Source organism: Megalobrama amblycephala, linkage group LG13, assembly GCF_018812025.1.
Source record: "Megalobrama amblycephala isolate DHTTF-2021 linkage group LG13, ASM1881202v1, whole genome shotgun sequence".
In the NCBI taxonomy this organism is placed as follows: domain Eukaryota; kingdom Metazoa; phylum Chordata; class Actinopteri; order Cypriniformes; family Xenocyprididae; genus Megalobrama; species Megalobrama amblycephala.
The window spans coordinates 40,554,530-40,576,049 of NC_063056.1; the positions used below are offsets into that span (position 1 = coordinate 40,554,530).

At 36.6% G+C, this 21,520-nt stretch overlaps 1 protein-coding gene across 1 annotated transcript in view; it reads left to right on the top strand.

Annotated features, from left to right (window-relative positions):
- The window catches only part of csmd3a (CUB and Sushi multiple domains 3a), a 343,356-nt gene that overhangs the window by 54,550 nt on the left and 267,286 nt on the right, over window positions 1-21,520 (top strand). The window contains 1 exon segment of the mRNA XM_048153480.1: window positions 5,450-5,644. Coding sequence (XP_048009437.1) covers window positions 5,450-5,644 — 195 coding nt within the window.

Below are 21,520 nucleotides of genomic sequence, written 5' to 3' on the forward strand. Positions count from 1 at the left end.
TCAGTGATATCAAATGTAGGGAAGGACTTGGTTTTGTTCATCTGGAAATCATTGGATGGTATTATAAAAGTGGAGCTATGCGATCGGAAGGGATGGACTGATTATATGAAAGCCAATGATGATTTGTGCGCAATAAGACTAGGAACAGGTATTAAGAAAGTGAATAACATCATTTTGATTTGATTATGATTTAACATGTGGATGTTTTATTTCAGAGTGGTGCATGGCAGGTCTTTCTGATGGGTCATGGGCAGCAAAATAGGCTTATTATTATGGGAAAGCATTTACCATTTCATTTGTTGTGCATCCAGTCAATCTCTACTATGGTATTCTGGCGCAAATTCATTGTCACTAGGGAGAAGCCAGCCAAATTAGACTGATGCCAACATGAACAGGTTGCTTGACATCCTCTCATCCTACGCAAAGTGAAAGAAAACATGACCCAGACTAAATTAAATCTGAATATAGAGCATGCAACCATAGAGAGCCACTCATGTTAGTCATGTATACTGATGGGCCTATAGGATAGATGGATGGATGGATGGATGGATGGAACAATAGATAGAATGATGACTGGCTGGCTGGCTGGATAGATGGATGGATGGATGGATGGATGGATGGATGGATGGATGGATGGATGGATGGATGGATGGATGGAACAATAGATAGAATGATGACTGGCTGGCTGGCTGGATGGATGGATGGATGGATGGATGGATGGATGGATGGATGGATGGATGGAACAATAGATAGAATGATGACTGGCTGGCTGGCTGGATAGATGGATGGATGGATGGATGGAACAATAGATAGAATGATGACTGGCTGGCTGGCTGGCTGGATAGATGGATGGATGGATGGATGGATATATAGATCAATAGATATAATGATGGATGATAGAACAATAGATGATAGAACGATGAATGGATGGATGATAGAATGATAGATGGAGACAGAATGATAGATGATATAACAAGCACAACCGTGGATAGATAGCCGTAGATGGATAGATAGAATGATAGATGGAGAGAGGGATGGATGGAGAGATAAATGGATGAATGGATTGATTGATGGTTGAATGGATGGATATATAGAACAATAGATAGAATGATGGATGATATAATGATAGATATAACAATGAATGTATGGATGATAGGATGATAGATGGAGCGATAGAACGATAGATGGAGAGAGAATGATAGATGATACAATGATAGATAGAAAGGTAGATGGATAGATAGTATGATGGATGGATGGAATGGATGGATGGATGGATGGATGGATGGATGGATGGATGGAACAATAGATAGAATGATAGCTGGTTGGATGGATGGATGGATGGATAGATGGATGGATGGATGTAGAGGTAGATGGATGCATTGATTGATGGTTGAATGGATGGATATATAGATCAATAGATAGAATGATGGATGGATAGAATAATAGATGATAGAACGATGAATGGATGGATGATAGAATGATAGATGGAGACAGAATGATAGATGATATAACAATAAATAGAACAGTAGATGGATAGATAGAATGATGGATGGATAGATAGAAATGGTAGATGATAGAATGATAGATGGAGAGAGGGATGGATGGAGAGATAAATGGATGAATGGATTGATTGATGGTTGAATGGATGGATATATAGAACGATAGATGGAGAGATGGATGGATGGAGAGATAAATGGATGAAGAGAATGGATTATAACGATAGATGAACAATAAATGGATGGATGATGGATGGAACACTAGATAGAATTATGGCTGGCTGGCTGGCTGGATGGATGGATGGATGGATGGAAGCATGGAGATGGTAGATGGATGATTGATTGATGGTTGATGGATGGAATATAGATAATAGATAGAATGAGGTGGAGATAATAGATGATAGAACGATGAATGGATGGATGATAGAATGATAGATGGAGACAGAATGATAGATTATATAACAATAAATAGAACAGTAGATGATAGATAGAATGATGGATGATGGATGGATAGATAGAATGATAGATGTAGAGATGGATGGATGGAGAGATAAATGGATGAATGGATTGATTGATTGATGGTTATAGAACAATGATAGATGATAGATAGAGAGAATATAGAGGATAAATGATAGATGAAAGGTAATGATAGATGCATGATGGAGATGGATGATGGATGGATAGATAGAGGAAGAGGTGGATGGAGAGATAAATGGATGATGGATTGATTGATGGTTGGATGGATGGATATATAGAACAAAAGATCGAACAATAGATGATAGAACGATGAATGGATGGATGATAGGATAACAGACTGAGACAGAATGATAGATGATATAACAATAAATAGAACAGTAGATGGATAGATAGAATGATGGATGGATAGATAGAACGATAGATGGAGAGATGGATGGATGGAGAGATAAATGGATGAATGGATTGATTGATGGTTGATTGGATGGATATATAGAACATAGATAGAATGATAGATGGATATAATGATAGATAGAAAGGTAGATGGATAGATAGCATGATGGATGGATGGATGGATGGAACAATAGACAGAATGATGGATGGATGATTGTACAGTTCAGTTTTTATCACACAGCTCTAGTTCTGAATCTCTTGATGTCCAGAGAGTAAATCACCTTCTGAAATCGAAGCAGTGGAGAAGCTGCAGTATTTGACATCAATGGACTTTATTTCCACATTTTCACAACTCCTGAGTAGCGATTACAAGGAATGGCCTCCTTCTAAAAGTCATTTCCAGCTCCACCAGCGTCCTTCCCATCAGTCGCGATCAAACGACGCTTCTGTCACGTCTCTGTTTGCGTTTGAGTTTTTCCAGCCTGCTGAGGGACCGGGTTTTGTAATTGCTTCTTTAGAACAGGGGGAGAAAAATAAATAATCGTCTCTCCAAGGAAATACTTCAACACAGTTTCTGTACCAAGACTGATTCATTTCCACTCCGGGCCATTTATTTGACTGCCATAATATAGCGTCCAACCTGTCGCAATGAACAGGAAATGCCTCCATTACCCCAAATCACAGGCGTGAAGCTCAGAGGGACTATACACGAGCTGAGATGAGCCGAGATGAGCCGACAGATGCGCCGTGTTCCTATGCAGAGAGTCACACAGGAAAACATAAACAGATTGAATGAGCGATGAGCATTTGATCAACTTCAAGTGTTATCGTTTAAGAAGCAGATCGCAAACCGAATCGGGAGCTGTGTTTGTGCGCTCTGTTGTTAAGGTATATTAAGGAAAGTAGGCTCTGTCTCTTTGAGTGACATGAAGATAATGGTCCAGCTGGTGTGAAGTGACGGGGGGCTTTAAGACGCTTTAAGTCTAAGACTTTAGACCACAAATTGAGATGAAATTAATGGTTCGTTGACTGTGTACCAGGGGGCAAATGCACTACCATATCATTCTAGCTGCCTCAAGTTGTAATTTTGCACATCTGCTGGTTTTCGAGGGTCACTCGTTTATTCTTATATAATTCTAATGCAAAAGCACATTAGCGAAATGCATTAAAGTGCATCTAATGTAAAACTGGATCCTTTTAAAAGACGTTCATTGTGTTCTTCACATGCTGTGCATATGCTATTATATGCATTTTCTCTCCGGATGACATTGATTTATGGTACAATTTCCCATAATGTCACCAAACTTTCATATCTGATGCTGACAGAAATATGAATACAGCAGGTTAGGGTTTATGTCATGTGATAATGATTTTCATAAGGTGTTTGTGTGGATGTCAGTGTTTGCACCACAAAAAGAGAATGTTCTGTAGTATTTTATGCTGTATTTGTTCTATTATATTCTGTCAATCATTTGTCATCATCAAGGTCATATTACTGTATATAGATCAAAAGTGACATTATAGACATTAGAAATGTTACAGAATATTTCTATTTCAAATAAATTATTTCTTTTTAACTTTTCTACACGGTTAACAATCATAAATGTTCCTTGAGCAGCAAATCATCATATCAGAATGATTTCTGAAGGATCATGTGACACTGAAGACTGGAGTAATGATGCTGAAAATTCAGCTTTGATCACAGGAATAAATTACATTTTACTATATATTCACATAGAAAACAGGTATTTTAAATTGTAATAATATTTTGTGATTTTTACTGTATTTTTGATCAAATAAATTCAGCTTGGATCACAGGAATAAATTACAGTGAGTTCACTAAGTATTCACAAAAAATGGCTGGTTTAAATTTTAATAATATTTTGTGATTTTTGCTGTATTTTTAATCAAATAAATCCAGCTTTGATCACAGGAATAAATTAAAGTTTACTATATATTCACATAGAAAACAGCTATTTTGAATTGTAATAATATTTCACAATTTTACTGTATTTTTGATCAAATAAATTCAGCTTTGATCACAGGAATAAATTACACTTTACTATATATTTACATAGAAAACAGCTATTTTAAATTGTAATAATATTTTGTGATTTTTACTGTATTTTTGATCAAATAAATTCAGCTTGGATCACAGGAATAAATTACAGTTCACTAAGTATTCACATAGAGAACAGCTATTTTAAATTGTAATAATATTTCACAATTTTACTGTATTTTTGATCAAATAAATTCAGCTTTGATCATAGGAATAAATTACATTTTACTAAGTATTCACAAAAAATGACAAAAAATGGCTGGTTTAAATTGTAATAATATTTTGTGATTTTTACTGTATTTTAATCAAATAAATCCAGCTTTGATCACAGGAATAAATTACAGTTTACTATATATTCACATAGAAAACAGCTATTTTAAGTTGTAAAAATATTTCACAATTTTTACTGCATTTTTGATCAAATATATTAAAGTTGTACTGTAATTTTATTTTAGTATGCAGCATACTGTATATATTGATGTAGCAGGCTGTATTCAGTGACTATTCTAGTAATAAACATTCAAAAATGCATTTCAGAATGCAGAATTCCACATAAACTGTTCTGCTGGACATTATGCAGTATTTATAGTTACTAGTTTATAATCATAACTGATATATTTTAATCAGTGATCGTCAGCAGTATGAGTCTGAAACGGGTGGCGCAGAGAATCTGGGGATTGAAATGGAACTTTCTGACAGTGGCAGGTGCTCAGAGCGGATGTGTGCTGGTTTAAATCAAAGATAAGCGAGCTTAACATATCATATATCCAGACATGTGTCCCGCAGGATTAGAAATGTGTCAAAGCAGGAATATTAGTCGAACGTCAGATGGCTGGGAGATAAATAAGGACAGTCGACTGCATTCATATCTGTATCTTGATAGATTATCTGGCCTTTTTGTTTCTTGCACAAATTAATTTTTTAATTTTCATTATTTTTTGATGAAACGGTCTGATTTGCAGGTTGTAACCAGTAGAAATCCGTCAACTGGTCTTGAGTTTCGCATCTTCTCTTCGTCTCTCCTCAGAACTACAAAGCAGTTCTTGTGGGAATCCAGGAGTTCCTGCCAAAGGAATCCTGAATGGAACAAGCTTCAATGTGGGAGACAGAATCCGGTACCACTGTGTGTCTGGATACACCCTGGACGGCCACGCACAGCTGACCTGTGTCACCAGCACGTCTAATGTAGCCGTGTGGGACTTTCCTATTCCCATCTGCAGAGGTAAGAACGCTTGTGGAACGGTGCTGAGAAGCTCCTTTTCATTTTCTGGACACTTGATTTTTCGAGGCTGAGCTGTTATTAAAAGCGTTGCAGGGCAGTAATGCATTTAGACACGCTTAAAACGTCTGAATGTCATTGCATTAGATGATTAAATATCAATGCAATTGGTTTCTGGAAACAAATGATGCACAAGCTCTTCTCAGAACTAGATGTTTTGTAATGACATTTATCCAACAAGGACGGAGCGTTTGTAACTTAAAACAATATTGATATTTTTCAGCCGTTTTATGATGCTCAGTATATATTTTGATAATTGCGTATATGCTCTGAAATAATAAAAAAAAATGACATTTTCCCAAATAGATTCAAAATGCAATGTTTTTGTCTTCAAATGAATACAAGGAAGATTTATTAAACAATTTTTGATAAAACATTTTAATAAAATAAATGAATATTTTTTTTTAAATTAAAAAAAATATATTTTTTTGTGTGTGGATTAAGATAACAATACCTTATAGCAAACTAATTAAATAAATAATGAACAATAATCATAGTATTATTATTATTATTATTATTATTATTAACAACAACAACAATTACTATTATTATTATTATTATAAATAAATAAATAAATAAATGCATACATACATGCATACATACATGCATACACACATACATGCATACACGCATACATACATGCATATATACATACATATACATGCATACATGCACACATACATACATAATACATACATACATATATGCATGCATATATGCATACATGCACACATATATATACATACATACATACATTTTTTAATTTATGGTGCAAAAAAAAAAAAAAAAAAAAAAAAAAATCACTGAATCAGAGTTTTGAAACAATTCTTTGAAACAGCTTGAACTGATTCACAGAAATGAATCAAACTTCCCATGTTTTAAGAGACATCTCTTTCTTAAACTAATACCAAAAGCATCAGAAATATATTGTGAATATTGGATATTTCAGCCAGTGCTTAAACATCTGGTGTTTTGGTAATTTAGTGGATGTATGAAGTCAGTTGTCATCAAGTTCACACAGCAGAGTTAATCACGTTAACTATGAACATGTTCCACTGCAGTGTGACAACCACAAAGTGTCCAAATACTATTTTAAACTGCATTTCTTCATCATATAAAACCTGAAATACTTATTTTGAAGTGTTTTGCTTATGCTGTCTTTCTTTAAAATGCCACATGCTGTGATATTTTGTTATCTAATGCAATGGCTTTCAGACATTTAAGTAAGTATGGTTTAAGTGTCCAAACACTTTTTGGGTCACAGACTCTTTTATAAGCTGCGTTGTTTGCTCAAAAGTGAATCCGGCTACTTTGCTGTAAGCCCAGAATACTCTGGCTTTGGCTTTGATATATGCAGCTTTCATATTATTCTGTTTTGTTGAATTTCAAATGAACGCTGTTTTTAACTTGTATTGTGCTTAAAATTCTCTCTGCTTCTCATTTGTCTTTCTGGGATTGCTTTAGATATGCTGATTTATGAAATGTTCTGCAGTGCCTGCTGTAAATTCCTGCAGTTCTTTTGCATTAGTCTTCTTTTGCGTGGCACAATCAAACGTGAGTCGCCCCAGTGGGAAATGCCTCCGAAATACAGTTAATCATTTAGGTGTTGCTTTAATTATCAGCGTGAGAATCTTTGATGTGCACTCAGGTATTGTGGGTAGCATTTTACATTTTAGAATATGATGCATGATTGAACTGAATAAAGATAGAATATGCTGTCTCCCCAGGATATGTGAAAAATGAGTGCTGCTATATCATTTGTGCTTGATGAAAGATGAACATCGCTCAAAACTTATCGATGAAAGGTGCTTTTTGTGTAGAAAAGGCCTCATTAAGAAGCATTTAAACCAGCAAACATGTTTGATGTATTATAGCCTCTCATCTTCTTATTAGTTTTGCTTCTGTAGCTTCTAGCTGGTTGAATGAAGACAGAAACAGTGTTTGTGACTCACTATTTTGGTTATGAAATTCTCTTTAATTGGGTTGAAGTCTGCGTCGTCAAACTGGTTCAACTCTTTGATTTGAGTAAACTCAGAAGTTGCTAACACAGATAACAGTATATTTTCTTGGTGGAGGACCGATTGAGTTTTTGGCTGGTTGTTTAAATCCAAACAGTGACTTATATATGCCCCTGTATAGAAGTGATGCAGAAAACCATGCACTTGTTTGTCAGCTTCTACCTGGAGTGCTGTTTCAGCCCACATCTCCCTAAGAGATTCGTGAATTCCTTCGAGAATGATGCATAATGTTCTTTCAGCAACTTTTTGTTGAACTTGATTACTCATAAGCACTAAGAATGTTGCAATAAAGAAAATATGATCCTCAAGATGACCAGCTGTTGCAAAAAGTTTTCTAGCTCAACAAAGTTTTGGAAAATTTCAGGGAATTTTTACATTTTTAAAGATTTAGAAGGCTATTGCTCTGATAACAAGGATAAAAATAGCTGTGCATTATTCATTAAGTACTGTCATTTGCACTTTTATGCCATATATTCAGAGTTTCATATCCATCCATCTTTCTAACTGTCTGTTTGTCTCTGTCATTCCATCCATCCATCCATCCATCCATCCATCCTCTAACCGTTTGTCTGTCTGTCATTCCATCCATCCATCTATCCATTCATCCATCCGTCCATCCATCCATCTATCCATTCATCCATCTTTCTAACTGTTTGTTTGTCTGTCCGTCCATCCATCCATCCATCCATCCATCCATCCATCCATCCATCCATCCATCTAACTGTTTGTTTGTCATTCCATCCATCCATCCATCCATCCATCCATCCATCCATCCATCCATCCATTTAATTGTTTGTCTGTCTGTCATTCCATCCATCCATCTTTCTAACTGTCTGTTTGTCTCTCTGTCATTCCGTCCGTCCATCCATCCATACATCCATCTATCCATCCATCCATCCATCCATCCATCCATCCATCCATCCATCCATCCATCCATCCATCCATCCATCCATCCATCCATCCATCCGTCTGTTTGTTTGTCATTCCATCCGTCCATCCATCCATCCATCCATCCATCCATCCATCCATTTAATTGTTTGTCTGTCTGTCATTCCATCCATCCATCTTTCTAACTGTCTGTTTGTCTCTCTGTCATTCCGTCCGTCCATCCATCCATCCATCCATCCTTCTAACCGTTTTTCTGTCTGTCATTCCATCCATCCATCTATCCATTCATCCATCCATCCATCCATCTTTCTAACTGTTTGTTTGTCTGTCCGTCCATCCATCCATCCATCTTTCTAACTGTTTGTTTGTCTGTCCGTCCATCCATCCATCCATCCATCCATCCATCCATCCATCCATCCATCCCCAAAACCAGCAAAACAGGCTGGAAGACCAACTAACCACTCATATGCTGGTTTAATCAGCTATTTTCAGCCAGATAGTAGCACTGTGTTGCACTGCTAGCATGATTAGAATTCTAGCTTCATCATGAATGTCTTTTCAGAGGTTTAATTAATGTTACATCAAATATAACACATGAAAATTGGTTGGACGTTTATGTGATTCCGGATGATTCACAGGAGAGAATAACTAGTGCCAGCCCTGTCTTTCCGTCTCATTCAGTGAAACGAAAGACTCGTGGCCTTGTGCTACAGCCAAATCACTCAAACCAGGGATGAATCTGTATTACACGTTTTCTGACCCCGGGCTTTTTAGCACATGCTTTTTCATCTTCAGGCAAGGGAAATTGATCTTCTTTGATGAGGAAATCTGAGCCTGGAAGCTTGCCCCTTCTCGCCGCCCCCTCTGGATGTCATTAAAGCCAACTATATTGCTGGTAAATGCAAAGCACAGGGAGAAATGGCGCTTGAATGTGGCCTTGGATGGCTGCTTTGTGTTTATGCCACCTGAGAGGAAGACCTGTGACAAATGCAGCTCTTGGGAAGCCAAAATGTTCCAAGAATATCAGACCTGTTGGCTGCGCATTTCAGAAAATCAGCGTCCAGTCTTTTAATGTTTTAAAAACATTAAAGACACCATATTATGCTCTTTTACAAAGCCTTGATTTTATTTTTGGGCTCTACTAGAAGAGGTTTGCATGCAATATTTTCCTCATATTCTCTATTGCTGCAGCTTCTCTCTTCCCAGTCTGTCAGTAATGCTCTGTTTAGTTCAGGGCCTAAAATTAACACTGTCCAAGCACCTAATGCGAGTAAAAATCTGCAATGCAATGTTGTGAGAACATGAACGTGAACAAACGTGAATGATGCTCGGGGCGGTTGACTGTCTAGTGCTCCATCATCCCGAAAGTTTGAGAATTGCCAAATTAATTATTCAAGTGCAAGAAGATGTGAAAGAGAACTCGATTCGTGACTCGCTGTGTGGGAAGTTTTCTGCGCGCAAATCAATCATCGAAGCGTGTGCCCAGAAATGTGCGTCTCCAGACAGCGCTCAAATACTGAATTGAACTATCTTTCACATTGTCTTGTGCTTGAAAATGCCTGTATTGGCAAGTATCAGTGTAAACATAGTCAGTTATGTTTGAAGTGAACATAAACAGTTGAGAAAGAAAAGGCATGTGTATCAGTATATTTGGATCCGTGCATTCACTCTTAAAGTGACAGCAGCCTAATAAACCTGTCATTAATGTGAATCAAACAGCAAAAGCCAAAGAAGAATCAGTCCCTGCTCTTGACTTAATAACTTTAAGGATTAATCTAAAGTTTAATTTATGCACTGAAGTCTATGCAGTGTTATTTTACATTTGATGTACCTGAAATTTTGGCGTCATAACTTTTCTGTTTCATGGCTGGTAAAAAATATTTATGGCCGGTCACTTGTCATTGGCAGGTGTGGCAAAAAGTTAGTTTTAAGCCCTGGTTTAGTTCCTGTCTCTATGAATGATGATTGGTCGGCTGGAGCAGTGTGTTGTGATTGGTGTTTGGGAAATGTCCCGCCACCATAACCGCCAGTTTCAACATACTACTAACTAACTCAACCAGATCACTTTAAACAGACATTCTATTAATGTTACTGGAATAACTTTGAGATAACAGAATGTTCAGAGAACATTCTCTGGGATGAGAGAATTTTAATAGAAACGTATATAAAACCAATTCTGTAGTAGATTAGCCATGGGGAAACATTGCTGCAATGCTTCTCCATCTTCCTCTCTGTTCTTCGGCCACTCAGAGAGGAGCGGGACCCTCAGAATGGGCAGATGGTCTTTTGATCCCATTTCCTCAGAGAAACTGCCCATTCTCTTGATGTAGGAGCTCATCCAAGAGTCCCCAGCAGCCCTCTTCGGCACACTTGAATGGCAGATATCTCCGAATCCAGATGGAACGAGCTAGATTGAGGGGACACACTCTCAAAAGCGTTCAAATTCTTGCTGTGCGAGCAGTTTCTGTGGTTTGACTGGCTGTCGGACATGTTTCCTCTAACTGTCGCCTGTCCATATCAACATCTCTGCTGGAGGAGCTCTGAATGGCGTGCTCTTTCTGACAGCTTAAAACCCCGAAGAACATGTCGAGATGTTTGCCTCGCTGTGACAGTTGTGTCTTGCAATGGCAAAGCGAGCTTATCTTATCTCTGCTTACCTCCTTGCTCATTTAGCAGCCAGTTCCAAAACTGAGTACATCAAACCCATTTTCACAGAGTAGCTGTTTGTCTCAGAAGCAATATCCCAACCATGAATGCTGAAATCCAGCATAAAAATGTAATGTATATAGTGGAAAGAACATTATCATTTCAAAGGCTTCTGAATTCAGGACCCACGGCTTCCAGTTGCAGTGCCTGCACCAAAGTTCATGCAGAAGCAGCTCTGCTTAAAATTTCATGGAAATTTGTGAGCATAAATATATGTATATATATATATATATATATATATATATATATATATATATATATATATATATATATATATATATATATATATATATATGTACGTATGTATGTATATTATAATAGATTTTGAACTTTGTCAGTTATCTATCTATCTATCTATCTATCTATCTATCTATCTATCTTACTGATTCTTGAGATAAGGGACAAAACATGTCCTACACACAAAAGCTCTCATGTTAAAAATAAATTAATTAATCAAAATAAAAATACTTAAAGTTACATCTAAAGTAAATCTGGATACTCAGGACATTCATTGCTTTTATTTTTAAATAATTTTGTTTATTTTGTTTGTTAAATCATTTTTTATTATTTAAATACATGCTCTATACTTGGAAACAGATGTAATTTAGCCTGTTCTCAGCATGAGGTCACAATGTAAAATTGCCAAACAAAGTGTTTAAAAATGCAACAAATTCAAATATATACATTTAATTTGAAAGGCAGAGCTCTGTAATATATTACACAATACAAAAACTAAGTCTTAAATTAAATTTTCCATAAAAAACAAAAAAAACTAAATGGTTATCAAAGTTGTGTCCTCACTTTCTGTCAACTCTTCTGTCAATTTCTATTTCCTGCTCATTGTGGATCTCACAGTAGGACACATAGTCCTAGAAGTTTTTTAAAAATATTTTTTTATATTTTATACAAACAATGTTGAAGTCTCTGCGGTCACAGCTTTAACATGTCAACTCTGTTATCCCGGTCTAATAGTTTCTGTAAATAGTTGGGGGATAAATCTTGGCATTTTTGATATGTTTATTAAGGCAGCTACAACTGAGAAAGAAAACAAAAGTTTACTGTACAATATGTGGTAAAGGTGGAAATTTTTTTAATTTTGTCAACTCCATCAGGTTTTATGTCTGATGGTTGACAAGTGCTCTCAAAAAGTCTATATAATGTGATTTAATGTTTTTTTTTGTTGTTGTTGTTTGTTTTTTTGCATATGGGGAATTCTTCTCATGTTGTTTTGTGATTCTATATATACTGTATATTTGGCCCCAGCTGGACCTTTGTCAACACCATCAGTTTTTGTCAGCTCCGTCAGTATTTGTCAACTCCATCAGTATTTGTCAACACTGTCAGTATTTGTCAACTTCATCAGTATTTGTCAACTCCATCAGTATTTGTCAACTCCGTCATTATGTGTCAACACCATCAGTATTTGTCAACATTGTCAGTATTTGTCAACTGCGTCATTGTGTCAACACCATCAGTTTTTGTCAACTCCATCACTATTTGTCAACATTGTCAGTATTTGTCAACTGCGTCATTGTGTCAACACCATCAGTTTTTGTCAACTCCATCAGTATTTGTCAACATTGTCAGTATTTGTCAACTGCGTCATTGTGTCAACACCATCAGTTTTTGTCAACTCCATCAGTATTTGTCAACTCTGTTATTTTTTGTCAACACAGTTTTTGTCAACTCCATCAGTATTTGTCAACTCTGTTATTTTTTTGTCAACACAGTTTTTGTCAACTCCATCGGTTTTTGTCAACTCCGCCAGTATTTGTCAACTCCATCAGTATTTGTCAACTCCATCGGTTTTTGTCAACTCCGTCAGTATTTGTCAACTCCATCACTATTTGTCAACTCCATCACTATTTGTCAACTCCGTCAGTATTTGTCAACTCCGTCAGTTTTTGTCAACTCCATCACTATTTGTCAACTCCATCACTTTTTGTCAACTCCGTCAGTATTTGTCAACTCCGTCAGTTTTTGTCAACTCCATCACTATTTGTCAACTCCATCACTTTTTGTCAACTCCGTCAGTATTTGTCAACTCCATCAGTATTTGTCAACTCCATCGGTTTTTGTCAACTCCGTCAGTATTTGTCAACTCCATCACTATTTGTCAACTCCATCACTTTTTGTCAACTCCGTCAGTATTTGTCAACTCCGTCAGTTTTTGTCAACACCGCCAGTATTTGTCGACACCATCAGTTTTTGTCAACACCGCCAGTTTTTGTCAACTCCATCAGTTTTTGTCAACTCCATCAGTATTTGTCAACTCCATCGGTTTTTGTCAACTCCATCAGTATTTGTCAACTCCATCACTATTTGTCAACTCCATCAGTATTTGTCAACTCCATCGGTTTTTGTCAACTCCATCAGTATTTGTCAACTCTGTCAGTTTTTGTCAACACCGCCAGTATTTGTCGACACCATCAGTTTTTGTCAACACCGCCAGTTTTTGTCAACCCCATCAGTTTTTGTCAACTCCATCGGTTTTTGTCAACTCCATCAGCATTTGTCGACACCATCAGTTTTGTCAACTCCATCAGTATTTGTCAACTCCATCAGTATTTGTCAACTCCAACAGTATTTGTCAACTCCGTCAGTATTTGTCAACTCCATCACTATTTGTCAACTCTATCAGTATTTGTCAACACCGCCAGTATTTGTCAACTCCGTCACTATTTGTCAACTCCATCACTATTTGTCAACTCTATCAGTATTTGTCAACTCCGTCAGTATTTGTCAACTCCATCACTATTTGTCAACTCTATCAGTATTTGTCAACTCCGTCAGTATTTGTCAACTCCGTCAGTATTTGTCAACTCCATCACTATTTGTCAACTCTATCAGTATTTGTCAACTCCGTCAGTATTTGTCAACTCCATCACTATTTGTCAACTCTATCAGTATTTGTCAACACCGCCAGTATTTGTCGACACCATCAGTTTTTGTCAACACCGCCAGTTTTTGTCAACTCCATCAGTATTTGTCAACTCCATCGGTTTTTGTCAACTCCGTCAGTATTTGTCGACACCATCAGTTTTTGTCAACTCCATCAGTATTTGTCAACTCCATCAGTATTTGTCAACTCCATCGGTATTTGTCAACTCCGTCAGTATTTGTCAACTCCATCACTATTTGTCAACTCCATCAGTATTTGTCAACTCCAACAGTATTTGTCAACTCCGTCAGTATTTGTCAACTCCATCACTATTTGTCAACTCTATCAGTATTTGTCAACTCCATCAGTATTTGTCAACTCCGTCAGTATTTGTCAACTCCATCACTATTTGTCAACTCTATCAGTATTTGTCAACTCCGTCAGTATTTGTCAACTCCGTCAGTATTTGTCAACTCCATCACTATTTGTCAACTCTATCAGTATTTGTCAACACCGCCAGTATTTGTCGACACCATCAGTTTTTGTCAACACCGCCAGTTTTTGTCAACTCCATCAGTATTTGTCAACTCCATCGGTTTTTGTCAACTCCGTCAGTATTTGTCGACACCATCAGTTTTTGTCAACTCCATCAGTATTTGTCAACTCCATCGGTATTTGTCAACTCCGTCAGTATTTGTCAACTCCATCACTATTTGTCAACTCCGTCAGTATTTGTCGACACCATCAGTTTTTGTCAACTCCGTCAGTATTTGTCGACACCATCAGTTTTTGTCAACTCCATCAGTATTTGTCAACTCCATCGGTATTTGTCAACTCCATCAGTATTTGTCAACTCCAACAGTATTTGTCAACTCCGTCAGTATTTGTCAACTCCATCACTATTTGTCAACTCCATCACTTTTTGTCAACTCCGTCAGTATTTGTCAACTCCGTCAGTTTTTGTCAACACCGCCAGTATTTGTCGACACCATCAGTTTTTGTCAACACCGCCAGTTTTTGTCAACTCCATCAGTTTTTGTCAACTCCATCAGTATTTGTCAACTCCATCGGTTTTTGTCAACTCCATCAGTATTTGTCAACTCCATCACTATTTGTCAACTCCATCAGTATTTGTCAACTCCATCGGTTTTTGTCAACTCCATCAGTATTTGTCAACTCTGTCAGTTTTTGTCAACACCGCCAGTATTTGTCGACACCATCAGTTTTTGTCAACACCGCCAGTTTTTGTCAACCCCATCAGTTTTTGTCAACTCCATCGGTTTTTGTCAACTCCATCAGCATTTGTCGACACCATCAGTTTTTGTCAACTCCATCAGTATTTGTCAACTCCATCAGTATTTGTCAACTCCAACAGTATTTGTCAACTCCGTCAGTATTTGTCAACTCCATCACTATTTGTCAACTCTATCAGTATTTGTCAACACCGCCAGTATTTGTCAACTCCGTCACTATTTGTCAACTCCATCACTATTTGTCAACTCTATCAGTATTTGTCAACTCCGTCAGTATTTGTCAACTCCATCACTATTTGTCAACTCTATCAGTATTTGTCAACTCCGTCAGTATTTGTCAACTCCGTCAGTATTTGTCAACTCCATCACTATTTGTCAACTCTATCAGTATTTGTCAACTCCGTCAGTATTTGTCAACTCCATCACTATTTGTCAACTCTATCAGTATTTGTCAACTCCGTCAGTATTTGTCAACTCCATCACTATTTGTCAACTCTATCAGTATTTGTCAACTCCGACAGTTTTTGTCAACTCTATCAGTATTTGTCAACTCCGACAGTTTTTGTCAACTCTATCAGTATTTGTCAACTCCATCACTATTTGTCAACTCTATCAGTATTTGTCAACTCCGACAGTTTTTGTCAACTCTGTCAGTATTTGTCAACTCCAACACTATTTGTCAACTCTATCACTATTTGTCAACTCTATCAGTATTTGTCAACTCCGTCAGTATTTGTCAACTCCGTCAGTATTTGTCAACTCCGTCAGTATTTGTCAACTCCATCACTATTTGTGAACTCTATCAGTATTTGTCAACTCCGTCAGTATTTGTCAACTCCATCACTATTTGTCAACTCCATCACTATTTGTCAACTCTATCACTATTTGTCAACTCTATCAGTATTTGTCAACTCCATCGCTATTTGTCAACTCTATCAGTATTTGTCAACTCCGTCAGTATTTGTCAACTCCATCACTATTTGTCAACTCCATCACTATTTGTCAACTCTATCAGTATTTGTCAACTCCGTCAGTATTTGTCAACTCCGTCAGTATTTGTCAACTCTATCAGTATTTGTCAACTCCATCACTATTTGTCAACTCTATCAGTATTTGTCAACTCCGACAGTTTTTGTCAACTCTATCAGTATTTGTCAACTCCATCACTATTTGTCAACTCCGTCAGTATTTGTCAACTCTATCAGTATTTGTCAACTCCATCACTATTTGTCAACTCTATCAGTTTTTGTCAACTCTGTCAGTTTTTGTCAACTCTGTCAGTTTTTGTCAACTCCGTCATTGTGTCAACTCCATCAGTTTTTGTCATTGCCGTCAGTATTTGTCAACTCTGACAGTTTTTGTCAACTCCATCAATATTTAACACAGTGAAGGTGTGAGGTTTTTGTTAATTTTGAAAGAAATGTCTTATTCTTTTTTTTTTTAATTCATTGTGTTAAAATATTAAAACATCAACTGAACTACCTAAGAACCTAAGAACATTGGTTATATATGTTTAATATTAAAAACTAGGTTAGATAATTAAGGAATTTAGGAACTGGATTGTTCATAATAACCCCAACCCAAGAAAAAAGCTTGAGTAGCTTTTAGCATTTTTTTGATGCTCATTTTGCCATTGATAAGTGACATAAGTGCTTTCTTTTCTCTTAAAGCAATGCAGGAAGGAGTTTTTAAAAAAATGAAGAATGGAAATGTACAATAAGAATCATGAAAAAGACATGGCTAAAGGCCATAATTTGGATATATTGTGCAATTTCATAGTGGTTTTCTCTCTTTTTAACTTTAACAGAAAACTTTGTAGTGCTAATGCAACAAAATCAAGATCATTAGATATATCTGTGTAGCCACAGAAAATGATGGGAAATGCAATTTGGTTGCACAAGCCTGCCGCTTCATTAACTGACTAAATGAACAGTATTTTCTGGTATGTTTTGAACAGTACACACAATATGAACAAAATAAATTGTATTGTATTGTCAACATTCACAATTAAAACTTAATTGAGCAACACCAGTTTTTTTTTCAAGCCCCCCCCCAAAAGATCCAGTTTTCCCACTCTAGCTATTTCCAACAAAGTTATTTTGCTTCTTCCATTTACAAGGTGTCTGTCTTGTGGAAGATAAAGCACCAAGAATCTCATATATTGCGATTATTGATTCCTTTATGTGCTCTGTAAGTGTGTCACAGGTGTGTGATTCAGCTGTCGAATGAACACCTGCGATGCAATCATAACACACTGTTCTTGCATGTAGACCGTGTGCTGAACTCTATATCCTACTACTAATGATAATGATTACCTGACGCTGGATGCACTGTGCAGGATTGCATAAATGGGAGTTTGGAAGAAAATTACACGCTTTATTTTTAAATTCATCCAACAGGAATTTAAACACTAACTGTCTGTCAATAGAGACATGCTTTTGTTGAAAGTTAACAAGAAGCAGCGTTCACAACCTTCATTCTAATATTATACATACATATAATACCTATGTATTAGTGGTGTAACAATGCATAAACATGACGGTTCTGTACATACCTCAGTATTGAAGTCACGGTTCAGTACAGCAGGTACAGTAAAGTAAATATAATGAATATATAAGCTAATATAGTGCATATATTTAGTGAAATTCTCTCTCTAGAGTTCATTTCTCTAGTGAACTAACATGCTGCGGACACTAAATGACTGACCTGAGGTAAATGTAATGCTACGTGAGATATTATTCTCAAGCTGTTTTATTGATTTCTTTCTGTGGTTGAAACACTGGTTGAGAGATTACATGTAAACATATGTTGTTATTCCTGTTGTGGCGGTTAGCAAACAGCATTGCATTACCGCACACCCCCTTCTGGATTGGAGTGTGAATCTTTTGTTCGTCGTCTGACTGTATGCACCGAAACGTGACGTTTGTACTGTGATGGTTCAGGACGAATACATGTACCATTACACCCCTAAGAGATAGGAGTGTGTATATATATATATATATATATATATATATATAATGTATGTAACAAGATATATTTTAAGGAAGTAAATGGATTTGATTTTGATTGCATGTTGATTTGAAGCGGTTTCTATTTTAATATTCATTTTGCGTAGAAATGCTACAGGCTTGACATGCTAATATGCATACTTCAGTTTTGGTGTTGATGCATATTTATAATCTGAGGCAGTTGATGTTTTTATAAAGTGGCCCCAAAAAGTATTTGGACATTGTCACACTTAAATGTCTGCAAACCAATTATGCTAGATCTCTTCTCAGAACTAACTTTATTTCATTTTTACACAGTGACTTTTAATGAAAAGTAAAGGCACACGGTCGTAAAATGATGCAATTCACTGCAGTTGAGTGTGGAAATACACTTTGCAGGTGGTGTAAAGCCAGGCAGGGCTAATATGAACGATAATGTAATCATATTCAACAGGGTTTGGGTTTATTCTCTAACATTCATCGAGGAGTGTTGAACTTTCAGTCTGATGAAAGAACAAAAACGACAGTTCATCCTTCAGAATAAAAGATAATGAGAATCCAAATGAAGTCTTGAAAAGCAACATTAATCCCTCATAGTGTGATGTTTCTTCTTCTGGGCTCTGCTTTAATGAGTGAGGATAAGGGATGTACCGATCTATTATCCAGCACCTTTCATGTTCCCATCACATCAGCCTACATTAGATTCAGCAAATGCCTTGAATTCACTGCCTCTTCTGCATAGCCTCAGTTTCAGACAGCACAGCTCTGGACCGTCCACAGACCGCTCTCTCTCTCTCTCTCTCTCTCTCTCTCTCTCTCTCTCTCTCTGTGTAATCCATTTTGCAGACAAAACCGAAAAATGGACTTTTTTTTGATCTGGCAAGCTCTAATCTGATTGGCTGGCTTTATGCAGCTTCCAGGAGTGAGTCTGGAATGAAATAATAGCTGTTTCCATCCAAAGTTGCAAATTTAACTTGTGCACAAAATTGGACTGTAAGTTAAAATATTCACGAATAAAGCAGTGTTTCCATCCCATGTGTTCAAGAGAGCAAAATCATCACTTCCTGGGAAATTGCTGCAAAATGAATAAATGGAAGTTGCTTCAATCAGGCTCATCATAAATGAGTTGGTCTCAGAGCGTCAGACGAAACACAATAAACGCTGTCATGTGATCTTGCGTTCGGATGCTGGTGTTTGGGAACACAATCGTGTGAGACGCTTCTGGAGGGAATTAAACCAAATCATTCTGATGGACAGACTTTGGACTCAAACCAACATTTGGGATGCTGCGATGCGATTGGTCCGCTGGTTATTCCAGTTATCCAATCACAGCCTCTTCTGAGACAAAGTCCTGTTTTTGAGGGATTCATTTATTCAGTAAATGTGTTTCCATCACAGTTTACTGTATGCACGTCGTCTTCTCGGATAAAAATGCATTCGCCTCAATTGAGCCAATAAGTTTTTATGCACGTTTTTAGAATTTATTTGCATCTTCGCAGCAATTTTTTATGCAATATCCTAAAATAGGTGGATGGAAACATAGCTAAAGTTGTGTTTACAAGTTACCGGGTTGACACAGCAAGCTTTTGACTCTAAAATAATTATTAGAAGCATGAAAATAGATAGTATTGTTGGCAGTTAATTCTGAATGAACTAGATTTTATTTAGAAAACTTAAAAAAAACAAAACAAATAAATTTAAAATAAATTTTATTTTATTTTCTGTATTATGTCTAATGAAAAGTACTGATCTGAAGTTTTAAATACTTTTGGATGATCAGAAATCTATGCATATATTCCGATATTTTCTGTATAACGGTTTGTGGAGATTACCCTACCATAATTTATCATTACGGAAGGAATAATTGACGGCCATCCAATGAATTATTATTAGAAAAAATATTACAACAACGGCTGCATGGAAGAAATGTAAATAATTTATCATATTAAATTTCATCATTTATCATTAAAGTGCCCCTATTATGCTATTTAAAGCTTCCCAATTTTGTTTTGGAGTCTTTATTTGTTGTACACTTTGATCTTTACAACTTTGCAGAGCTTCTTACATTCACAAACAGATTTATTACACACTACATGAAAGGAAGTATTTGAAAAAGCATAATTTAGCACTTTATTTATTTATTTATTTTTTCTCTCCGGTCTGTTCTTGTGGTATAATCTACTTCAGTTCATATTTCCCTAAACAAATAGATTAGTGCCTTTATACAGTATGTTGGTCAGATGGTCTCTTCCTGTCAAAGTGGACAGTTCTTAACTAACATAAGCTGCTGTGTGAACGAGGCCTTTTGCTGTTTAGTCAAAAATTTTGTTTACGTGCAACTCCCCACTGCACTGCAAACATGTTACATTCCCTGCATCTTAGGCGCCTGTGCAGATCTAGACCCTCGTGCGGCTGGAACTCATTCGTTATTTTCTCCTTGCATGAGCTGTCGAGAGAGTCCTGTGATAAAGCATGAGTTTGCCTAAAATAGCTTTTTAGGCCAGAAATGCCAACATATAAGGCAATTTACAGCTTAGGGAACGTGGACTGCCAGCACACATTAATAGATATGAAGCCCAAGCTTTCAAAATTTTAGTAATGGATGTTTCACTGCTTTGAAGCATCAAATGCACCTGCTGTCTGCTGGATTCGTAATGAACGAGATGTGCATTGCTACATGTGCATTTAAAACGCAATATTTAAATACGCATAATGAAATTTACAAATCGGGAATCATATCTCTCACTGTCGGAAATAACTCTAGTATGACTGTTATCACTCTTTATTTTGTTCAGACTCTTTAAAGTAATAGTTCATTGTGAATGAGAGTTCAGAGCTTTGGCAGAGGGGAAGATTTTCACTGAATAACAATTACATTTAAAGGAATAGTTCACCCAAAATTGAAAATGATCATTATTTATTATATGGGCCATTCTACAGAATTGGTGCAAACTGCTGTCCCACAACCAAAAAACACATTTAAAAGCATTTATGTATTCAAATTTTAGATGTTTACTAAGATCTTTCTATTATCTATGGAAGAGGATTAGGGCCAAGCAATAATAAAAAAAAAAAAACCATCTCGA